Below are 24,098 nucleotides of genomic sequence, written 5' to 3'. Positions count from 1 at the left end.
ATATTTGAAATTCGCGACATGATGTAAATTTTAAATAAATATAGATATATCTTATTTTTGATATTTAACAGTCCTCGAAGTAAACTTTATATAATTCTAATTTTTAGATAATACACTTAAAGCGTATGTAGCTGGGAGGAAAAGCCGATCATCATTTGAAAATTTTGACATTTCTTATTGAAGATACACATATTTCCCCCCAAAGACCTATAACATTTTTAGGTAGTTTGTATTGGGAGAAAATCTTGAATACGAAAGGTCCAAATTTTCAAATGATGTTCGGCTTTTCCTCCCAGCTACATACGCTTTAAGTACATATCACCCAGGACAATGTTTAGATGTAAGTATTAATTTTTAATTATTTGCCATAAAATTTGTATTCAAAATATCAGGAGGACATATAAACTCGTATTTCAAAATGCAATTCGATATGTCTGATGTGCTCTCATGTCCCACAAAACAAATACTGTGCAAACGTTGCTATCCTATCCCTTAACGTAACAGAAAGTGGTTCAATCGCTAATCGCTCACGGGTCATCGCTCAGCAATATAAACCGAGTGCAAATTTATCTTGAATGAAAAAGTACCAGTAGTCCCTGTAGCTACGTATCAATGAAAATTAACCAACCAGAAAGAAACGATTTCAGTGAGTGAGCAATGAGTATTACCCTATGGATTGTGAAGCTTGAATGACTCGCCAAGATTTATCATAATTATAACAATTTTGTGGTAATTTTGTGGTCGTCATAATAAACAAACATGGCGTCAACAGTATCTTTATTGCATGTCTTGGAGATCACTGCATCATTATTTATCTACTACACTTCGGTTGTGAACACTCTTACTCCAAACTGTTCAATCAGTTTCGCCATACCAGGGGATATAACTTTGGGTGGAATATTTTCTTTCTACACCGAGCCAAACTCGCCTTGCATAGCACAAAATGACTATGTCATAAACCCCAGGGGTGTTTTTCACGCAGAAGCTATGCGATTCGCAATCAACGAAATCAACAACGATGCAAGTCTTTTGCCAAACCTAACTCTTGGATTTCGCATTGAAGATGATGGATGGGCCGAAAATGTATCCTTGGGGCATACCCTTGATTTTCTGAAAGAACGTGTTTGCTTATCACACGATGAAGACAATGACAATCTCTCCTCAGTTGTAGGTATAGTTGGCTTGTCAAGAAGCGCAACAACTATACCATCGACGCGACTAGCTGAACTTTATAATATCGCAGTCATTTCGCCTTTGGCAAGCAGTGACGAACTAGCCGACCAAACGCAATTCCCATACTTTCTACGGACCGTTCCGCCGGATGGCCTTCAGACTGCCGTCATCGTTGACATCTTGAAGCGATATCAATGGCAATACATAGGTCTGATTCATTCTATAGATAGCTACGGTATTCATGGTGCAAGACAATTGCAACTTCAGTTTGACGCCGAGGATATCTGTGTTGCCTTTGTGGCTTCTGTATCAGATAGCGCAAGCAAGAAGGAACTGCAAGAAATTACAGATAAACTGATCGAATTCCCAATGGCTAAAACCGTTTTCATGTTCTCGTCAGGTAAGATAGCCACCAAAGTTCTTGAACAGATCAAAAAGAACCAATCTCGTGAAATCATCTGGTTGGGAGCGGATGACTGGGGGTATGACCTTCAAAATCAAGGTTTTGCTGGCATCACCAAAAGTGCAACATTCACCAGATTCTTTAGCGTCAACATTCCATCGTTTGAAACTTACATAAGAGAACTTGATTTGGAAGCACCTTCGTTGAGTCCATGGCTTCGAACTTATGTAGCATCAAGAAAGTCCCAGTGCATTAATGGTTCATCTTGCGTGTTATTTGAGTCCAACTTAAGTGCAAAATATATTACTCTAACAGTAATTGATGCGGTTAACGTGTTTGCTCATGGTCTTCATGCACTCCTTACAGACAAATGCGCTGGAGAGGACTTCGTTGTGTGTAGCCGCCGAATTGCACAAAAAGTCAAAGGAGACGAGTTTTATGGATATCTGAAGAAAGTCAAATTTGAAGGTTATGGCGGCCATTTTGAATTCGATTCTAGGTTATACCCTCCAGGGAGATACATTCTGAGAAATGAACATTCGGTTGACATTGGAAACTGGAGTTTGGGCGAGAGCAGTAGCGATTTATACATCAACCAAGATTTCAAGCCACCTCCTTCGGTATGCCAACTGGTGTGTAAACCAGGAGAGATCATTGTTCCTCTAGAGATGAAATGCTGCTACGGATGTCAGCCATGCAAAGATAATAATTTTAAAATCGTGAATGATACCATTTGTGAGGAATGTCCTATTGGAATGTGGCCAGATGTTAATTACACGCAATGCGTTCCGATTGAACCAACAGACATTAACTGGACGCATGGCACCGTAAGGGCAATCTTAGCTGCATCTATAATTGGGCTTCTGCTCTCTGTAACCATCATCATAACCATGGTATTACATCGCGAAAAGAAGATCATAAAAGCTTGCAGTCGTGAGCTAAGCGCGATTAACTTCGTAGGCATCCTTCTGTCATTTTTTACACCATTTATTCTTCTTTTACCACCAACTGCATCATTGTGCATCACAGTGGAAGCTCTAATAGCCCTCTGCTTTACGTTGACCTACGCATCCACTTTGCTCAAAGTTAACAGAATCTTCAGAATTTTTAACGCGACGAAGATTAAGGTGCGGAGATTGAAGTTGGTAGCACCTCGAGATCAAGTGATCATTGCAGGGGGTTTGGTCGCCATACTGGTAAGTAATGAAACAATAGCCAACAATGGGTTAACAAGGGAAAAGGGGCGGATCCAGGATTGTCAATCAATTACGGAGGGGTGCAGAGGCTAGAATTGGCTGAAATTAAGGTGGTACTACACCCCTTGATAAATTTGTGACTATTTTTGTATTTTTCTCAAAAATTAACAATACACTGTTAACAAAAGTTATGTATATTATAGGGGCAAGGAATCCAGTTACTACACTGGAATTTCAGTGACTCAAAACAAGCGGTACGTTATTTATTATAAAAAAGAGGTACCACTAGAATGTACCCCATTTCATAACATTATAATTATAATGAACCACTTGTCTTGAAAATGTATCTAAGTACTTCATCGAACTTTTGGGTTGTTCCCTAAAGAGAGTGAGAGAGAAAATGAAGCTAATGCTTTTAGAATTCATTGAGTCGACAGTTCTTTAAAAAGATGACATAGGCCTACGTAAGAAAAATCTCTTTTCATATTTTATGAAGGTCATTTTATTAAGCAGACGAAGATTTATTTTTTGCCTTTAATCACGTTAATTGTCTGAAATGAAGTCCAGTTTAGAGCACCTACATTGAATTTTGCTAAAGTTAATCTGCAAGTAAATGCTTTTAGATTAGCGCTTGGTTAGATGTTTTGTTCTATTTTTTATATACATCATGATCATCATCAACTGTCTTCAAGACTGTGCTATTCCAGTTGAAATCCATACACCCTCTATGGAAGACCCTAATCCACCCTGCACATGTAGATTTCAAATGGAGCCACCCATTCAGGTAACCCCTTTTGAAATTCACACCCCTGTTAAGATTAAGGTCATGTCTTCCATAGGGTGTATGAATTTGACCAGGAATAGCCCATTTTTGACTAGAAGTAACAATAGCTAATGCAATTTAAAAATGAGAAAAAAAATATAGCTAGAGATATCTGTCCCTGAAGTGCTTTCGACTGGATTTAATTCCATTAATAAATAGTTACCATGGTTATAAACATCACACTTTCATCATTGTTGGAAATGCAATGCAACAATATATATTTTGTCCATACAAATAGAAGGAAGCCATTACCTTTGACTTACTTTGCGTAGATTACCTAACACTCTATTTGTGTTTAACTAGAAGAAAAGAGACAATTCTCCTCTACATTAAATATTGCAATTTGTCATTATTGAAAGAGTTTTTGATCAGTGGCGTGCGCAGCACATTGAAAGTGGGGGGGGGGCAGGTTGTTCTGTTCCCCCGAAAGGAGTCTGATCAAGAGCAAATTTTGACGTTTTCAACGTTTTTTCCCCGAATGACCAACAAAAAGTGGGGGGTGGCCCTCCTGCCCCCCCCCCTTTGCGCACGCCACAGTTTTGGATTGTATCAATTCTGAAAGGTAATTTAGGTGGGAAATTCGTATTCTTTACTTGAATTTTATCTTTTGTTTTCTATATCAGTTGACGCACCTGATTATTGTCAAGCTCCAAATTCTTCTTTCTTTCTTCCAAATAATATTTGGAAGAAAGAAAGAATTTGAATCAGGTGGTCATGTGTTTCTTTGTTTGCAGGGTCAAATTTAAGGACGGAGGTGCCCTTTTCACAAAATCGCCCGCCCCCCCCCCTGAAAAAAGTCCACTTTTTAAAAATCCGCAACCCCTAAAAATCCTGCATAAGGGCCTGCTAATAATAATTGTAATTTAGGGGTTCATTCATATATTTTCATGACTAAACGGTTGTTTATGCCCGTTCATACATACCAGAACATTTTGTGATTCCTAATTCATCAAAATAATAACAAAAAATTACAAGTAACATTATTAAAAATCATGATTTTTCCTACCCGGCGATCGCACATCCGGGACACCGGGCATAAACGCTGTTTATGCCCGGCTCTCGACCAATCACGCGCGCCGTTACATAGCGTGTATGTATGAACAAATAATATATATTTGGAATATGAAAATAATAATATAAACACGACCTTTCGCCTGCTAAAAATCCAACCCAAGTCAGTGAATTTCGCAGTCAAGTTTGACCCGAAATTGAAAGTAAATATTATTTTACTAGTTTTACCACTATTCTTCATTATATTGTTGGTTTAACCAAAGAGCTCTATAAATAAACTCCCATGGTTTACGCTCCCAGAGTTACTATTATTCGACTGGATGGGTTAATGAACTTTCAATGTTTTGTTAGATCTGAGCAGTGTTTGAATGACGTCACCACCTATTATTAATATTGAAAACGTCATCGGAAATCTTTGTGTCGGAATTTATTTTTTAAAATACGACATAAATCTTGCTAAAGTAGAAATGGCATCAGAAGCATAATAACTACGTATAGTCTAACTATCCTCCAAAAATGAGCTAAATGGACAATGAACACATCACACTGATTCTAACAATGCTATCTTCAGTAGATAATAATTATTATCTAATTCTATTTAACTATGCTATCTTAATTCAGTAGATAGCATATGATGAAAACACAAAACGTTTTACAGAAATATTAATGTCGGATTATGGATTCAGAAAATGCAAAACATTCTAACAAAATGTTATTAAATGTTGTCAACAAAAACATTTTGCAATAACATTTTGACAACATTTTAAAAATGTAGTTTTTTTTCATATAAAACGTTTTAAAAATGTTTTCATGACCTTTATAACTCAACATTTAAATGTTATTAGAATATTTCGATCAAGAGCAAACCGTATTTATAACAGTAGATAGCACCCGATTCTAACTATATCTTCAGTAGACAACATTTGATTCTAACAATGCTATCTTCAGTAGATAGCATCTGATTCTAACAATGCTATTTACAGTAGATAGCATTTGATTCTAACAATGCTATCTTCAGTAGATAGCACCCGATTCTAACTATATCTTCAGTAGATAACATTTGATTCTAACAGTGTTATCTTCAGTGGATAGCATCTGATTCTAACAATGCTATTCTCAGTAGATAGCATCTGGTTCTAACAATGTTATCTTCAGTAGATAGCATCTGATTCTGAAAGCATCTGATTCTAACAATGCTATCTTCAGTAGATAGCATCTGATTCTAACAATGCTATCTTCAGTAGATAGCATCTGATTCTAACAACGCTATCTTTAGTAGATAGCATCTGATTCTTACAATGCTATCTTCAGTAGATAGTATCTGATTCTAACAATGCTATCTTCTGTACAAAGCATCTGATTCTGAAAGCATCTGATTCTAACAATGCTATCTTTAGTAGATAGCATCTGATTCTAACAATGATATCTTCAGTAGATAGCATCTGAGTCTGAAAGCATCTGATTCTAACAATGCTATCTTTAGTAGATAGCATCTGATTCTAACAATGTTATCTTCAGTGGATAGCATATGATTCTAACATTGCTATCTTCAGTAGATAGCATCTGATTCTAACAATGTTATCTTCAGTAGATAGCATCTGATTCTAACAATGTTATCTTCAGTGGATAGCATCTGATTCTAACAATGCTATCTTCAGTAGATAGCATCTGATTCTAACAATGCTATCTTCAGTAGATAGCATCTGATTCTAACAATGCTGTCTTCCGTAGATAGCATCTGATTCTAGCAATGCTATCTTCAATAGATAGCATCTGATTCTAACAATGCTATCTTCAGTAGATAGCAGCTGATTCTAACAATGCTATCTTTAGTAGATAGCATCTGGTTCTAACAATGCTATCTTTAGTAGATAGCATCTGATTCTAACAATGCTATCGTCAGTAGGGCCTACATAGCATCTGATAACAATGCTATCGTCAGTAGATAGCATCTTATTCTAACAATGTTATCTTCAGTAGATAGCATCTGATTCTAACAATGCTATCTTCACACTGAAAATATACTTTAGTCAATTGACAAATAAAAAATTGTCATACGGCATGTCTAAAACGACAAACTATAATTTGTCACGCAATTTGTCATTCATATGCACGACAAACTATAATTTGTCATGAACATGCACCGTATGACTAATTTTGATTTGTCATGCAAAAAGTGTCTAAAACGACAAATTTCTGAAATAATTTGTCATGCAAGAAAATTAATTTGTCATGCATGAAAATTAATTTGTCATGCTGAAAAAATAACTTGTCATGCTTGCTTGTTTAATTTGTCACTTAACAAATTAGTGACAGTGATTTGCCACCACGCGCCGCCATTATCAGCATAATGATACATGCAATAAGCATGCAGATGATTATTCATGAATCCGTTCGTGAAATTCGTCATCTGATCTATAGCTTGGACAGGTAATAATTTGTTTTTTTGCCATGTTTCAATTGTAATAATTTGCACAGTTACTTTTGTGCACGGTAAGCTTAAGTGCAGTACGGTGTGCATGTGTGGTGCCGTACATCAATCATCGTGTCAATGTTTTCATGGTTTGGCCCAATATTCCAGCCTTAGTTGTCACATTTACAGTGCACAAAAGTCACTGTGCAAAATATTACAATTGAAACATGGCAAAAAACAAATTCTTACCTGTCCAAGCTATAGATCAGATGACAAATTTCAGGAACCGGGATTAACGTATATCGTCTGCATGCTCATGTATGCTGGTAATGGCGATGCGGTGTCTTGCACGTAGGCTCGGAAACCCGTTGCTTCTAGCTAATTCGTCAATGGAACTTGTCAGCTATAAAATTTAATTAGTCGTGTTCAACCGTGTGGTGTTCAACAAAGTTTGTCGGCACGATTCGTCATACGTGTATTAACTTGTCAATTCCTCATCTCCTGACGAACTGGATTCGTCATGACCAATACATAGGCCTATTGTTCACGCAGATTTGTCAATCATTAAAATTTGTCAATCACTAATTTTGATTCGTCATGCGAATGAAATGATTTGTCTGGTAGTTTGTACAATTTGTCGAATAGATGTGATTATAGTCAAACGACAAATTACCTTGAATGACAAATTTATATCCCCTGTTTGACAAATTTTTCACTGGCGAATTTGACTAATTGTAATTTTCAGTGCAGTAGCTAGCATCTGATTCTAACAATGCTATCTTCAGTAGCTAGCATCTGATTCTAACAATGCTATCTTCAGTAGATAGCATCTGATTCTAACAATGCTATCTTCAGTAGCTAGCATCTGATTCTAACAATGCTATCTTTAGTAGATAGCATCTGATTCTAGCAATGCTCTCTTCCGTAGATAGCATATAATTCTACCTACCCAGCAAACATAAAAATGTTTTACAGAATAGAAACACTTTAAATGTTGGATTACATGAAGGGATTAATACAATTTAATAACATTCTGAAAACATTTTTGAAAACGAGATGCGAAACATTCTTTATTAAATGTTGACTAAATATTTTGCAAATATATTTTTAAAAGTACATTACAATAATGTGTCAAAATCAATATTTTGAAAAACATTGAGGGCGACCTCCTCGGCAAATGTTACAAAATAACTTAAACCATTATTTTTTCTTCCTTTATATTTCCACAGATTGTGATTATTGCTATTGGTTCTTCCACCTCCCCAACCAAACCAGTCCTCCTGGTTCCAAACACATCAAAGTTTTACGCTGAGTATTACTGTCAATTCTACTACGGCTTTCTCATAACATGCATCTACAACACCATCTTGGTTCTACTTTGTTGTTACTACGCCTTCAAATCAAGACAGGTGCCCGACAACTACAACGAGTCCAAATTCATCGGCATCAGTGTGTATTCAAACCTGGTGATCTGCTTATGTGTTGTTCCAGTGTATAGCGTCACAAAGTCTGCCGTTTACAAAATAGCAGTCGTCTGTTTAGCACTAGTAGTCAATGCATATCTTCATGTCATATGTGTTTATGTGCCTAAGATCTATGCAGTCAAGTATGTATCAGAGGCGGATATGAAAGTTCAGAGACAATCTTGGGGTGCGTCCACACACTCCACTAGTATGGGATCTACTACTATAACCCATCCAAAGATAGAAAGACCTGGCAGTGAGAACACACAAGGACATACCAATGAAGATGCCTCAAATCAGACACACAATATCATGTGAAGGATGTACATGTACAGGATATGGGCATCTGTCCAGTATAAGCTGGAACATGACCTACGTTAGGCATCTGACGTTACCTACATGGCCAAGTTATAGTAGAACATACTTTAGTTGTTATAGATCATTTAGAGAAAGATGGAATATGACTTTTGACAGGATGTATAAGATAACAAAGGTTATTGGATGGGGTCATGTTCAATCTTGTACTGGACAGTGGCATAACCATTGCAGGGTATGAATTGTGAACATCCAATCTGGTAACACTTCTCCATACAATGATAGACATGATCTCTCACACAGGGGTATAAATTTTGAATGGAGATTACGGAACCGCCCATTCAGGTAAACTCATTTGAAATTCACACTTCCTGTGTGGAAGATGGAAGATTAAAGTCATGGCTTCCATATAATGCATGTTGGTGTACCACAGGGTATCATTCTAAGACCTTATGTTATTATCTACAAAATCTTGACAAAAGATCTGTGTCATAAATTACTTGCCTTTTCAACAATACATAATCTTATTATTATATGAATTTTAAGTAATACCTGTTTATTTGTCTGAACAGTTTCATCTGTAGGATTGGTTTGGTTATCAGAAAATTATTTGGTAGACAAATCCAGAATATTACTCCCATCTTTAGCTTTCGCCTCCATTGATGGCTTCTAAAAAGTAGTGGATCAAATATGTGATCTAGCGTGAAACTATACCAACGCCGCAGTTCATGGTGTCGGCCCCTTTCACCTGATCCATATTGCCTCCCTGACTTTTCTCTTGAACTGGTTCAGCGCTTGTCAAGTATTGTGGCTCCATCCCAATCTATGACTTGGTTTTCTGCTGCGACATGGTCCGTAATGACTGATTTATTAAGAAGCTGATTTAGGGAGAAGCAGTGAACCAAGTCACTTTTGAGAAAGCCAACATCCGAGATGGCGAAAGCTAAAGACGTGAGTAATATTCTGGATTTGTCTACCAAATAATTTTCTGAATGTTTATTTGTGTATATATATTTATTCATTATGTGATGCGATCAAGCAAAATCAGTCGAACTTGGAAATATGGATTTTGAGATACATGTATAGCCAAACAAAGGAAATATTTCCTTGTGTTTCCTGTTGTTTTGGAAACTCTGGAATTGCTGGTATCTCTTGGAACTGCTTGTTCAATTTCAATGGGGTTTTCTGCAAAATGCAGCTTTGTAAATGCTTTTAACTATCCTATAAGAAACGGAAAATTTAATATTTCCGAGTTCACTGATTTTGCCTGATCGCATCATTCACCGTATGTCAAAAATATGTGGACAATAGTCATGATAATTTAATGAATTTCCAGTCCCTGCCGATTAAATTTGTATAATAATTTGTGTAAGTCCACACTCAGTAGAGCACTTAACGTACTGGACAACAATTATGTAACAATATGTGTTGTGGTTAACTTTAAAATAAATGTGTAACTGAAATGGACAAAACAAACAAGCAAATACAACGCAAAAGTTAGTCATAACATTGTGTAATATTATTGGTGTACCACAGGGCATCATTCTGGGACCCGTTACCATGTTTTACACCTTTTGTGTGCATACACCTTGACAAAGATGTGTCATAACTACTTGCTTTTTAAACAATATATAATCATATATTATTTGAATATTTTACGTAATACTAACAACTTTATTTATAATCTATATTACGTATGTCAAAATGTGGACACTTAATAGTCAGATAAAAGTTGTTATCGACTTAAGTTTTGTTTTGAATTACACCCACGGAATAACATGAGATGTTTACACTGCATTTGATTCTGATATCAATTCATTTGCCTGGTGATAGCAAGGAAGTGCAACATTCATGCATCACTATAAACACAAATTTAAGGTTAGCCGAGAGTTTTTCATGCGCTTGATTTCAGAGGCGTAAGTTCATAACAGAAACAGCCATGCAGAAAATGAACAAGCGTGCATCGGGGCGTAGGCCTATCGATCCACGGTCAAGACATGATAAAAATTCCTTTAAAAGTCTTTTATACGTTTTTTTCACCCAGGCTTCAGCCTGGTGATATTACATTCAGTTTAGACCTTGTCCTTTGAACCCAAATTGGCCTTTGAACAAGTAGCCAAATGCATTTGCTTCGTCCTCATTAAAATTATTTTACAGGATAATGCAGAGTATCTAATGGATCTGCAGGCTACTAAAAAACTAACCTCACTCCCCATGACAAAATTCATAAAACTATATTTAGTAGTGCTTGACTTTACCCAAGGAATGGGTGGAATATTAACCTCATTCAAGTCCCCATGACAATTATTCGTACAGCTGTTCTGTAGCCTATGAAGTTATTTTTTGACATATAGGGATGATGTTGCAATATGAAAGTTGACCGGTGAATGGCCATGGCCACTAATTCATGAACTTGGCTAGCTGGCTGGCTGGTTTGAGGTCACACTTCTTAAACATCTATGATTTGAATTGCATTGTTGTTCTCATCACAGACTGAATTAGAAGGAACCATTAAACTACTACTATTAAAGTCTGCTATTATAATCGGACACTTTTAAAATTAATTGTAAAAATCCTCATGCTCCCATCATGCAAGTTATTCCACTTAGACTGTTTGATATAGGCCTACTTTTATCAAAATAATTAAGCATTGATTAAGCATTTGCCAGTGAAACATTCTCACTCACAAAAATCACAGATACTCAACATGAGAATCTGTGCAATGTTTGACAGAGAAGGTCACTAAATCTGGCCGTCTCAAGTTCATAATTAGTTTTGATTGTTCTTCATGTACCAAATCATTTACTTTAAATTGATATCATAGCTGTGACCTCTGAGCGAAATGTTCTATAGCATAGTAACACCACATGCATTCATATACATTTATATACAAACATATTGGCATAATGGGGATTGATGTTCTCTGACTGCAGTCAGAGGGCTACATGTAGTACCAGTAGGCTAGTAGTAGCATACAGGTAGTTCATAGCCTATACTTATTCAGCAATCATAGCTCAGTTGTGGAGTAGGCTTACTAGTTCTTTGGTTGAATCACCACCTTCTTGACTGATCAGAAGACATGTGTTTTATATAGGCTTACTGCATATACTGCCTACCTCTTTGCAGCTACATGTATGTGGAGCCAAGGTGGGAGCAGTCCAGGGGGTTGTGCAGTCATGTGACCTCCGTACGGCCTGGGTATTCCCTTTTAAAGGGATTTTTATTATACGTCTCTTTGTGTAACCTTAAGTCCTAATTAATCATATTCAAATTCAATTCAAATGAATCATTGGATTATTATAGTATGACAGTTTGAATTATGATTGATTATGACTGTATGTGATTACACATGTGATTACACAATACAAATTAAGTTAATTGTGAAATCGATTCTGGCGACTTTTGCCCAGTGTGAGCGGGATGTAGATAGCTGCCTGTAGATGACCCTGAAGAATCACAGAAAGCTTGACAGATCTGGGGAAAAAATCTAAGCAAATATTGCAACTGTTCCGAATATGAAAAAAAAAATCAGTCAAATTCTAAAATCGGCTAAAAATGCAAAATCTGCTTCGAACAGGCACATAGACCAGGTTTTTGTTTTGCCTAAAAGAAAAGTTTTGAGCACACAAAAACAGAACAACAAAATAATAAAGCAATGTTCTCATCTAAATGATTTTATATAACATGACACCAGCATTCAAGATAGAAATGTATTCAAAAATAAACCTAAATGCGGTTCTCAAACCAAAGTGTCGCCTGCTTTACATGCAATTACCATGCATATCAAAGTTATTCTCAAGTGACCTTTGCATTGACCTCAGTATGTGACCATGAATTCCACCCGTTACAGCTATGACACAAGTTTGGTTGCAATTGGAATTGAACTGTTCACGTGAGACCATTTTTATCCATTTTCATCCTATTTTACAAGTTGACCTCACTATGTGATTTTGAACTGAACACTGAACTCAACATAGACATTGATAGATGAATATTTCCATAGTGATTCAAATTTTGAAAATAGGAAAAAGTTTGTTTACTGTACAATAATACTTTTCAAGTAGTCTCTGGCAATAAAACCTAATTTTAATATATCTGAACAACGGGAGAGTTCACACTTCTACCAACAATCACACTTCTCACAAGTTTTTCCACCTACCCGTGTTTACTCAGAAAATTTTGAATAGATGACCAAACAATTTTATATCTTGGCCTTACTTTTTGTATGGATGAGTTCATGTTGTTTCTTGAGATATGATCTGCTGAATGACTAGTTGCAATAGCTACAGTTATGAGAGTCATTTCATGTTCTGTCTTGTATCCCAATGTCGTGAATGATTTATTACAATGGGTTCAGTTACGAGGTTTCTCTCCTGTATGAATCATATCATGACGTTTCTTGGTACTCACAGTGAATGATTTGTTACAATAGCTACATTTAGGAGGTTTCTCCCCTGTATGAATCAGTTCATGTTTCTTGGTACTCATTCATATCGGAGAATGATTTGTTGCAGTAGCTACATTTAGGAGGTTTCTCCCCTGTATGAATCTGTTCATGTTGTTTCTTGCTTTAAAAGTGGCTAATCGATTTAGTAATGAGGTTTCTCTCCTCTGTGGGTGAGTTCATGTTGTGTCTTGTTATCTGATGTGCTGAATGATTTATGGCAATAGCTACAGTTATGAGGTTTCTCTCCTGTGTGAATAGTTTCATGTTTTTTCTTGGTTAGCAAGTGTCTAAATGATTTGTTACAATAGCTACATTCATGAGGTTTCTCTCCTGTATGAATCCGTTCATGTCGTTTCTTGCTTCCTAATTGGCTGAATGATTGGTTGCAGTAGCTACATTTATGAGACTTCTCTCCTGTATGGATCTTTTCATGTTGTTCCAAACTTTGTACACAGCTAAATGATTTATTACAATAACTACAGAAAGGTTTCTCTCCAGTATGGTTCAGTTCATGTTTTTTCTTGTGTCCTAATTGCCTGAATGATTTGTTGCAGTAGCTACATTTATGAGACTTCTCCCCCGTATGGATCTTTTCATGTTGTTTCTTGCTTTGTACACAGTTAAATGATTTATTACAATAACTACAGTTAAAAGGTTTCTCTCCAGTATGGTTCAGTTCATGATGTTTCCTAGTTTCTGATCGGCTGAATGATTTGTTGCAATACCTACATTTATGAGGTTTCTCTCCTGTATGGGTCAGTTCATGTCGTACCTTGTGTCCTAATTGGCTGAATGATTGGTTGCAGTAGCTACATTTATGAGACTTCTCCCCTGTATGGATCTTTTCATGTTGTTTCTTGCTTTGTACACAGTTAAATGATTTATTACAATAACTACAGTTAAAAGGTTTCTCTCCAGTATGGTTCAGTTCATGTTTTTTCTTGTGTCCTAATTGCCTGAATGATTTGTTGCAGTAGCTACATTTATGAGACTTCTCCCCTGTATGGATCTTTTCATGTTGTTTCTTGCTTTGTACACAGTTAAATGATTTATTACAATAACTACAGTTAAAAGGTTTCTCTCCAGTATGGTTCAGTTCATGATGTTTCCTAGTTTCTGATCGGCTGAATGACTTGTTGCAATAGCTACATTTATGAGGTTTCTCTCCTGTATGAATCAGTTCATGTCGTATCTTGCTTCCTAATTGACAGAATGACTTGTTGCAATAGCTACATTTATGAGGTTTCTCTCCTGTATGAATCAGTTCATGTCGTATCTTGTTTCCTAATTGACAGAATGACTTGTTGCAATAGCTACATTTATGAGGTTTCTTTCCTGTATGGGTTAGTTCATGATATTTCTTGTTACTCATATCAGTGAATGATTTGTTGCAGTAGCTACATTTATGAGGTTTCTCTCCTGTATGAATTAGTTCATGTCGTTTCTTGCTTCCTAATCGGCTGAATGATTTGTTGCAGTATCTACACTGATGAGGTTTCTCTCCTGTATGAATCAGTTCATGTTCTTTCTTTTTTCCTAATTGGCTGAATGATTTGTTGCAGTATCTACATTCATGAGGCTTCTTTCCTGTACGTATCACTTCATGTTGTACCTGATGACTTGATTGGTGGGAAGACTCCTTGCAGAAGCAGCTTTCATGAGGTTTTCCTCCTAGCCTCATTGGACGTAGTTTCTTCATATTACTTGATTGACAGATGACATCATTGCCATGGTTACACGATTTATAACCTTCATCTCTTTCAGGAATACCTACACATGGAAGTGATGCAGATGAAGAAATGGATTTCTCATCTACCAGATGATGTGGAGATCTTGTTGATGTACCATAACCTTCATGTCTTCCTTTGCTGTGCCTAATGTGTAGCTGTACACAGCCAGCTTTTGGCTTTAAGTTTGGATTGCTATACCAATACGGCTTTATAGTCGACTCATGGCTGTGTACATGTGATTTGTATCGAAGAATGTTGCCAATAAATTTTCTTTGGCAATACTTGCACACAACCCACTGCTTCTTAGATACTTTCATGTTGTCTGAAAAGATAAAAACAAATGCAACTAGAGCTACACTAGCTTCCAGAGAAGTACGGCACTCTTTTACTCTGATTGACACAATGACTCTGTTAATGGGCAACATGTGCGGATCTTTTATAAACCCTGCTCTGCACAGATAAATGTTTTGACATGTTATCAGCCTAATGATGATGGTATAAATAATAGATCATCCAGAAAGGTTTGATAAAAGGGATGAAAATAGTCAGATAATTTTTTTGTTCAGTTTCTTTATCAGCCATTCAATTTTAATTTTCAGAAGACAACAATTTCCTTAAAGAAGATCATCCCTACATGGTTTTCCAAAAAGGTTTTATTAATAAGGTATGACCATAACAAATTTTCTTTCATCCCATATATAAGAAATTGAAAAAGACAGATTATTTTCAATTGAAATGTTTGATATCTTGAGTAGATAACAAGCTTCTCAAATTAGAACACCCATAAAGGGGTTTCACAAAAGGTATAAAATTTACAAAATAAACTTTCTCTGATCACGCACCCACAAACACACACCCTTCCCTCTCACTCCCTGTTTTATGGCTGGTCCAGCTTCTAGAAATTGAAAACTGAACCTTTGCCTTTTTATATAAGGGAACATACATTCATTTCATAGCAGTAAAAGTTAACTTTTCCATATCTATTTTTTAAACACCAGATAAAATTTTCACCATGGAATAAATTTGAATCCTTAGTTCAAGAGCTCTATGGAAAAAGCAGTACTGATTTTTTTAGCATGTTATGTTCAGTCCAGTCTCTTATTAGAAAAGATTGGGTTTTGAATCATTGAATGCTTCAAAAATCAAAATTCAAAATTTTACAGTATATCAACAAACCTGTTTGTCTTGATTGAAGTAGGGTGGTTAAGTGTACCCTATCACGGGGGCGCTCACACTGTGTTCACTGTTTGGTAGGTGAGAATCCTGGACCTTGGAGGTGATGAGTAAATATAGCTTCTGGATTGATTACACGATAATACTGAAAATTCTGATACGTCTGCTCTGGCTAGATTCTGGAAAAAAAAAGAAAGAGTGAATTCACCGTCCCAAATTAAAATCTCTATATCATACTATTGCTGGTAATTGTCATTTTTTTTTAATGTTTAATGATATGATAGAAATAAAAAAATGACTGTTTTCACATCCATCGATTCAGTACCTTAGTTAACTGGGGGGGGGGGGGAATTTTTTATTGGTAGGGATGTGCAGACCCCTACAGCCCGCACCCTCTCACATGCACACAATAAAAAATAAATAAATAAATATATAAATGATTAATTAAAAGGGCATTTCGTGATCCACAGCTTCATAAAAAAAAAGTTGAGCCAACACAAAATCGGGATCAACTAAAATTTTGGGAATATGCTTTTTTCGTGGATATCTATTGAAAAATGTCATAAAAAGAGGTTGTTAGGATCACGAAGTGCTCCTTGAAATAAAAAAGTAAAATTGAAAATTAACTATATTTTGGGGTTTGGGTCGATTAATTTAAGCAACAATAAAACTTAAAAGATAATAATCAAAAGAAACATGAAATGCACGATTCAAAGTACTCTTGTGAAACACCATGTGAAATACACTTGGTCTTTGGTGTGCATGATTTGAGCATAAATCAACCAAACAAGAAATATCACAAACTGATTACTTTGCTTTCACATGACGGAGAAATAAAGTTTAATCTATGTGGTAAATTAAATATGAGAAAGGTTTTTTTTAACACTAAGTCAACACATACATAAATGACAGCCAGTGAAAAAATTTCACTGTTCAAATCCTGGGACCTTCGGATCACCGGCAATTGAATAGACGAAGGTCCAGTTTTAAAAGTGACAAACTGGCCTATGCAAGGCGCAAAAAGATTCCAACAAGCGCAACAAAGAGACAACACAGTTTCTTCAATGAAGCGTTATTTAAAGCAGTTTTTATATCAGTTTTTACTTCTCTGTACTTTTCATAACTATCATTTTATTTGTCAGTTCTTTTGTTTCAGTTTTCTTTTGTTCCTTTTGTTTTAAATTAAAGCCAAACGCATAAATTAGCCATTCACCACTCTCAAACCAGATGTCTAGTCTGTGGAGTTTTGATTAGGACAGTTTGTCACTTTTAAAACTGTACCTTCGTCTATTCAAATGCTTGTAACTTTGTTTCTTGAAGTCACATTGGATTCACTGTGGTGTCATAATGTGCAGGATTAAATAGTGCATCTATTAAAAAAACAAATATACCCAAATATTGTTCACTTTTGAAATTGTGATTATTTTTCCAACTGTAAGGATACTTTATTGGCGCAGTATACATAATTTTCAAACTTTTTGTATCAAGGCTACCAACATCTACCGTAAATTGATATACAACTTTAAACAAGTCAAATCACCAGTCTCGCCTGCTTTTGTGACCGCCTACTACTGCAACTACTTTTGGTAAGGGATTGTGGTCCCAATATAGCCTGAAGAAATGGGTACTGGTAACCACGCAGAGTAAGGGGCGCACCATTAGATTCTCAGGGTGGGGTAGGAAGTTTTGAAAAAACTAGAGCGGTTCTCGGCGCCGGCCACAATGCACCTTGAGGCGTATGATGCCCATATGACAGTTTTCAGTAACTTGACCTCAGATGACCCCAGATGGCCCCAAAATGACCTTCCAAAATTTTGGTTCTAAATGTTAACTGTACCCACTAAGTTTCATGCCCATACGTCAGTTTTTAATAATTTGACCTCAGATGACCCCTGGGTGACCCCCAAAATGACCGCCCAAAAATGTAACCCTAAATGCTGACTGTACCCACCAAGTTCCATGCCCATACAACAGTTTAGTAACTTGACCTTAGATGACCCCTGGATGACCCTGGAATGACCTTCCAAAAATTTGACTCCAAATGTTGACTGTAATAATAATAATAATAATAATAATGGACATTTATAAAGCGCACAAAACAAAGGGTCTCTAGGCGCTGCACAAAAGGAAAAATACCGTAAACTACAAACATCTTAAAAACTACATGGGCGAGTACAGTCAACATTTAGAGCCAAGTTTCATGCCCATACGACAGTTTTTAGTAACTTGACCTCAGATGACCCCGGATGACCCCAAAATGACCTTCCAAAATTTTGGCTCTAAATGTTGACTGTACCCACCAAGTTTCATGCCCATACAATAATTTTAGTAATTTGACCTCAGATGACCCCTGGGTGACCTTGGCTGACCCTGAAATGACCATCAAAAAATTGGCTCTAAATGTTGACTGTACTCGCCCAGTTTCATGCCCATATGGCAGTTTTTGCTAATTTGACCTCAGATGACCCCTGGATGACCTCTGGTGACCTTGACCCACTGACCAATACAAACTTGTTCTGTCTAGGGTCAAGATGCACCCACCCACCAAGTTTGAGGAACGTGCGATCCCTAGTCTCTGAGAAAATGGTATTTTGCTTGTTACGCATAAATTATGCAAATTAGGTACTTAATTACCATATTTCGTGCTGAAAATCTTATCAGGTCAAGAACCTTTGGCCCGCTACTCCCCACCAAGTTACGTCACTGTAACCTATACGGATCTCCAGATAATCTGTTCACAAGGGTTTTTTTGCTTGATACGCATCAAATATTAGGTACGTAATTAGCATATTTTGCGCTGAAAATCTAATCAGGTCGCGAACATCTGGCCCGCTACTTCTCACCAAGTTACGCCACTGTACCCCATACGGATCTCCAGATAATCTGTGCACAAGGTATTTTGCTTATTACGCATAAATTATGCAAATTAGGTACTTAATTACCATATTTTGCAACGAAAACCTCCTATAATTTGAAGACCCCCAATGACCATCCCTCCACCAACTTGCATCACTGTACGTCTTACCAATTCTGAGAAATTGCACTCGCAAGCTCGGACGGACAGACAGAGAGACGGACAACCAGGAAACATATCTCCGTGAAGGCATAAAAACTTCACCCACTACATAAGCAAAAAAAAAAACAACACTAAAAAAAAACACTTCCCCACCTAACTGTGTATTAATGCATGAAATTAAAAAAACTTTGGCGGCGAAAAAAAAATTTCTTTCCCCGACCCCAACTTCCTACCCCCCACCCCCCTGAGTATCAAATGGTGCGTCCCTAAATATTCATTTGACTATTTGTTCATCAGAATATTTTATAAGTTGACCTCAAATGACCTTTGACCTCAGTATTCAAGTTTAAAATAAAATAGGATTAATTGAGCCCATATTTATTGGTTGACCTATGAGCTGATTGGTAAGCGATGAGTTTTAAAAATATTGGGCTAAACATAGTCGAGCCCACTATTTTAAAACACATAGCGATACCAATAAATGGTCAATTCCAAGCAACCTCGCCCAAATTGTCAAAATTTAAAAATCAAGTCAATTATGTGATTTTGGTCTCATATTGTAGCTAAAAAGCGATATTTTCTGAAAACGTACTTTTTTAGGAGGAAATGGTGTCCATTGTTAGAAAAACATCCTAATTCGCATAAATTTGCATATTCTTGACTGGTAAAAGCAGCAAAACTAAAAACACAGCAACTGCTCTGTACTGTAAAATTTTGGAAACAAATTATGCATGTGAATATAAAGTTTATAACTAGCTTAACATATAAACACCAGAAATTTTCAAATTTTATAACGTGTAGCTTCGTCAGCATTGTTTGAGTACCAATTTTACGATTAAAAGCATCATTCCGCAACGCAAAAGTATCATTTATTACCACTGCAATTTTAAAATAAGGTTGATTTTCATTGAAACTAGAATGCAAAGCAAATTTATTCATCCCCATCCAATGAAACAAAAATAATTTTCAAAAAGTCTAATTTGCGGCGGTAACGACCAATTAAAGTTGCATAATTCCGCAACGTTGCGGAATGATGCATAATTCATAATGTGCCCGTTTGAAAAAAATATTCACAATTTTGGGTTAAAACTTTCTGAAATGCATTGCACAGAACTATCTTTACAGTAATTGATGTTTCAGCATTGCCTGAACCATTGTCAGTGACATTTCTCCACAAAACCCCCTGCATCATTCCGCAACGCCATAAGGATTCATGGATTGCAAGGATTTTTTCTTTAAATTTACGATAAAATAAAAACAGTGATGATTATTTCTTGATAGATGGTGATAGTTGTTATGTTACATTCTATGGCTAACATCCAGTGCTAAATTTCACTTCCAAGAATTTTAAACTAGCAGAATGTTGACATAATTTTAGTTTCAAAATGTGACCATGCAACACATGTTATCGGATTTAAAAAAAATCGGTGATAAATATTTTTGGATAAATATTGATATTTGTCAGCTAACATAAGTAGCTAAGTATATAAAACACAATTTACTCAAATTTATTGATACATTTATTTTTATTTTCAAACATGGACTGCTTTTCATTTTCTATGGATTTTACACACAGCATCATTCCATAACGCTCCTTGCATCATTCCATAGCGTGACCTAGTGTCGGCAAATTTGGCATAAAGAAACGATGCCCAATTTTTTTTTAAATCGATACTGACAATTGTCAGTTTACATCCTAAGCTTTACATTAAGTGGCAAATTTAATATCTCAGATTACTAAACTCACAGAGTTTGTTAAAAATGTTTTAGTGCAAAAAGACTGCTCCTGTGCGGCATCATTCCAAGAACGCTTTTAACTTTGCATATGCAAATTAGGAAATTAGGGTGGTTTGGAAAAGTTTCTCCTACCTTAATCATTCACTTATCAAAAATACTTTAACATTATGCTATTCACCTTGTGCTGTTAATACATGTTTGGTTGCTGCATCAAAAAGAAATTCGTACGAAGGCAGTTTGCATCATTCCGCAACGCTTGGAATTGCCCAAATATTGGGCGTAAAACATGCAATTTTATCATGTTTCGGATCCAATATTTTCACATACATGGACCATCAAAACATTATTAAATGATATAAAATTGGATCGATTTGAGCCCATATTTATTTACGAGCCATGAGTTTTAAAATATTGGATGACACCAATAAATACTGGGCTTACGTCACGTAAAGCATCCAATTTTATCATTATTATGTTTTGGATCCAATAATTTCCCAAACATGGATTCATCAAAACATGGTATTTAACCTGTTCATATGAGATCGAAACTTTAACTGAAACTTGAACCAAAAATGTCATATACATACATCCATCCGGAAAAGTGAATAATCATATAGTCTCCTACCTTCCAGGTGAGAAAAAAATACATATATTTTTGAAACTATGAAATGATCGAACACAGCACATATTTTGTTTTTGTGACTTCTTTATATTTGACAAGTTATATATTTGCCTATATCTCATATCAAGAAAAATGGATATATCGCTTCTTGCAGAAATGAACTCTTCAAATATTCATAATTTATCCAAAAATACCTCAATATAATGAACAACACCCCACATATATCATGTAAGTAACACAGACTACATCAAACTGAAAACAGGAAAAGGGTTTTTACTGTACAAAAGAATATACCTACACTAATTTTAAAATTTACGATTTAAAATTTTACTATTTAAAATTGTTAAAACCGATAGTTGACACTTCTCACAAAGTTGACACTTTCTCACAAGTTTTTTCACCTACCCGCACTTGCCCCAGGAAAGATGTGAATAGGACAACCAAATAATTTGTTCTTGGCCTAATACCTTCCTGTATGGGTCAGTTCATGTTGTTTCTTGTTATATGATCTGTTGAATGACTTATGACAATAGCTACAGTTATGAGGTTTCGCCCCTGTGTGAATCAATTCATGTTGTTTCTTGCTGCCTAAGTGGCTAAATGATTTGCTACAATAGCTACAGTTATGAGGTTTCTCTCCTGTATGGGCAAGTTCATGCTGTTTCTTGTTATCTGATCTGCTGAATGCTTTATGGCAATAGCTACATTTATGAGGTTTCTCCCCTGTATGGGTCATTTCATGTTGTTTCTTGTTATCTGCATTGCTGAATGATTTATGACAATAGCTACATTTATGAGGCTCCACTCCTGTATGGGTCAGTTCATGATGTTTCTTGGTACTCATATCACTGAATGATTTATTGCAGTAGCTACAGTTATGAGGTTTCTCTCCTGTGTGAATCTTTTCATGTTGTTTCTTGTTTCCTAATCGGCTGAATGATTTGTTGCAGTAGCTACATGTATGAGGTTTCTCTCCTGTATGAATCGTTTCATGTTTTTTTCTTGCTAGTCAGGCATCTGAATGATTTGTTACAATAGCTACAACAATGAGGTTTCTCTCCTGTATGGGTCAATTCATGACGTTTTTTGGTTCCTAATTGGCTGAATGATTGAATGCAGTAGCTACATTTATGAGGTTTCTCTCCTGTGTGGGTCATTTCATGGTGTTTTTTGCTTTCAAATCGGCTGAATGATTTGTTGCAGTAGCTACATCTATGAGGTTTCTCCCCTGTGTGAATCTTTTCATGTTGTTTCTTGTTTTGTACATAGCTAAATGATTTATTACAATAGCTACATATATGACGTTTCTCTCCTGTATGAATCAATTCATGTCGCTTTCTTGCTTCTCAGATGCCTGAATGATTTATGACAATAGCTACATTTATGAGGTTTCTCTCCTGTATGGGTCAGTTCATGTTGTTTCTTGGTACTCATATTGGTGAATGATTTGTTGCAGTAGCTACATTTATGAGGTTTCTCCCCCATATGAATCTTTTCATGTTGTTTCTTGTAAGCTAATCGACTGAATGATACGTTACAATAGCTACATTTATGAGGTTTCTCTCCTGTGTGGGTCAGTTCATGTTCTTTCTTAGTGAATAACCTGCTGAATGATTTGTTGCAGTAACTACATTTATGAGGTTTCTCTCCTGTATGGGTCAGTTCATGTTGTTTCTTGATTCCTAATTGGCTGAAGGACTTGTTGCAGTATCTACATTTATGAGGTTTCTCCCCTGTATGAATCGCTTCATGACGCACCTGTTTCCTAATAGGCTGAACGATTTCTTGCAGAATCTACAGTTATGAGGTTTCTCTCCTGTGTGAATCTTTTCATGTGGTATCTTGCTTCCTAATTGGCTGAATGATCTACATTTCTGAAGTTTCTCTCCTGTATGGGCCAGTAATTCATGTTGTTTCTTGTAAGCTAATCGGCTGAATGATTTGTTACAATAGCTACATTTATGAGGTTTCTCTCCTGTATGGGTCATTTCATGTTCTTTCTTGTTTCCTAATTGGCTGAATGATTTATTACAATGGCTACATTTATGAGGTTTCTCTCCTGTATGGGTCAGTTCATGTTGTTTCTTGCTTCCTAATCGGCTGAATGATTTGTTGCAGTAGCTACATTGATGAGGTTTCTCTCCTGTGTGAGTCAATTCATGACGTTTCTTGGTGCTCATAACAGTGAATGACATATTGCAGTATCTACATTTATGAGGTTTCTCTCCTGTATGGGTCAGTTCATGTCGTTTCTTGCTTATTAATTGGCTGAATGATTTGTTGCAGTAGCTACATTGATGAGGTTTCTCTCCTGTATGGGTCAGTTCATGACGATTCTTGACTCCTAATTGGCTGAATGATTTGTTGCAGTATCTACATTGATAATGTTTCTCCCTTCTTTGTATCACTTCATGTTGTACCTGATGACTTGATTGGTGGGAAGACTCCTTGCAGAAGCAGCTTTTATGAGGTTTTCCTCCTAGCCTCATTGGACGTTGTTGCTTTATATTACTTGATTGACAGATGACATCATTGACATGGTTACCTAATTTATATACTTCATCTCTTGCAGGAGT

The 24,098-nt window shown here is 36.2% G+C and overlaps 2 protein-coding genes across 2 annotated transcripts in view; one reads left to right on the top strand and one right to left on the bottom strand.

Annotated features, from left to right (window-relative positions):
• The first annotated feature begins 737 nt into the window (after positions 1-737).
• LOC140163615 (metabotropic glutamate receptor-like) lies at positions 738-8,800 on the top strand. The gene is made up of 2 exons (XM_072186930.1): positions 738-2,772; positions 8,249-8,800. The coding sequence occupies exons 1-2, from the start codon at positions 760-762 to the stop codon at positions 8,798-8,800; spliced, it is 2,565 nt and encodes an 854-aa protein (XP_072043031.1). The 5' UTR covers positions 738-759.
• Positions 8,801-12,022: 3,222 nt separating this feature from the next.
• Positions 12,023-24,098, bottom strand: part of LOC140164670 (uncharacterized) — a 65,308-nt gene continuing 53,232 nt past the window's right edge. Inside the window, exons 4-5 of the mRNA XM_072188015.1 lie at positions 16,151-16,326; positions 12,023-15,296 (exon numbers count right to left, since the gene is read on the bottom strand). Of these exons, the coding sequence (XP_072044116.1) occupies positions 13,387-15,291 (1,905 nt within the window). The 5' untranslated portion in view covers positions 15,292-15,296; positions 16,151-16,326 and the 3' untranslated portion in view covers positions 12,023-13,386. The remainder of the gene's footprint in view (positions 15,297-16,150; positions 16,327-24,098) is intronic.

Source organism: Amphiura filiformis, chromosome 11, assembly GCF_039555335.1.
Source record: "Amphiura filiformis chromosome 11, Afil_fr2py, whole genome shotgun sequence".
NCBI classification, from domain to species: domain Eukaryota; kingdom Metazoa; phylum Echinodermata; class Ophiuroidea; order Amphilepidida; family Amphiuridae; genus Amphiura; species Amphiura filiformis.
Note: the sequence above shows the minus strand (reverse complement) of the source record. Positions and strands in the feature narration are given on the sequence as shown.

Coding starts and splice junctions, on each gene's coding strand:
- LOC140163615 (XM_072186930.1), top strand. CDS start 760: ATGGCGTCAACAGTATCTTTATTGCATGTCTTGGAGATCACTGCATCA. Junction 2,773..8,248: donor GGGGTTTGGTCGCCATACTG/GTAAGTAATGAA, acceptor ATATTTCCACAG/ATTGTGATTATTGCTATTGG.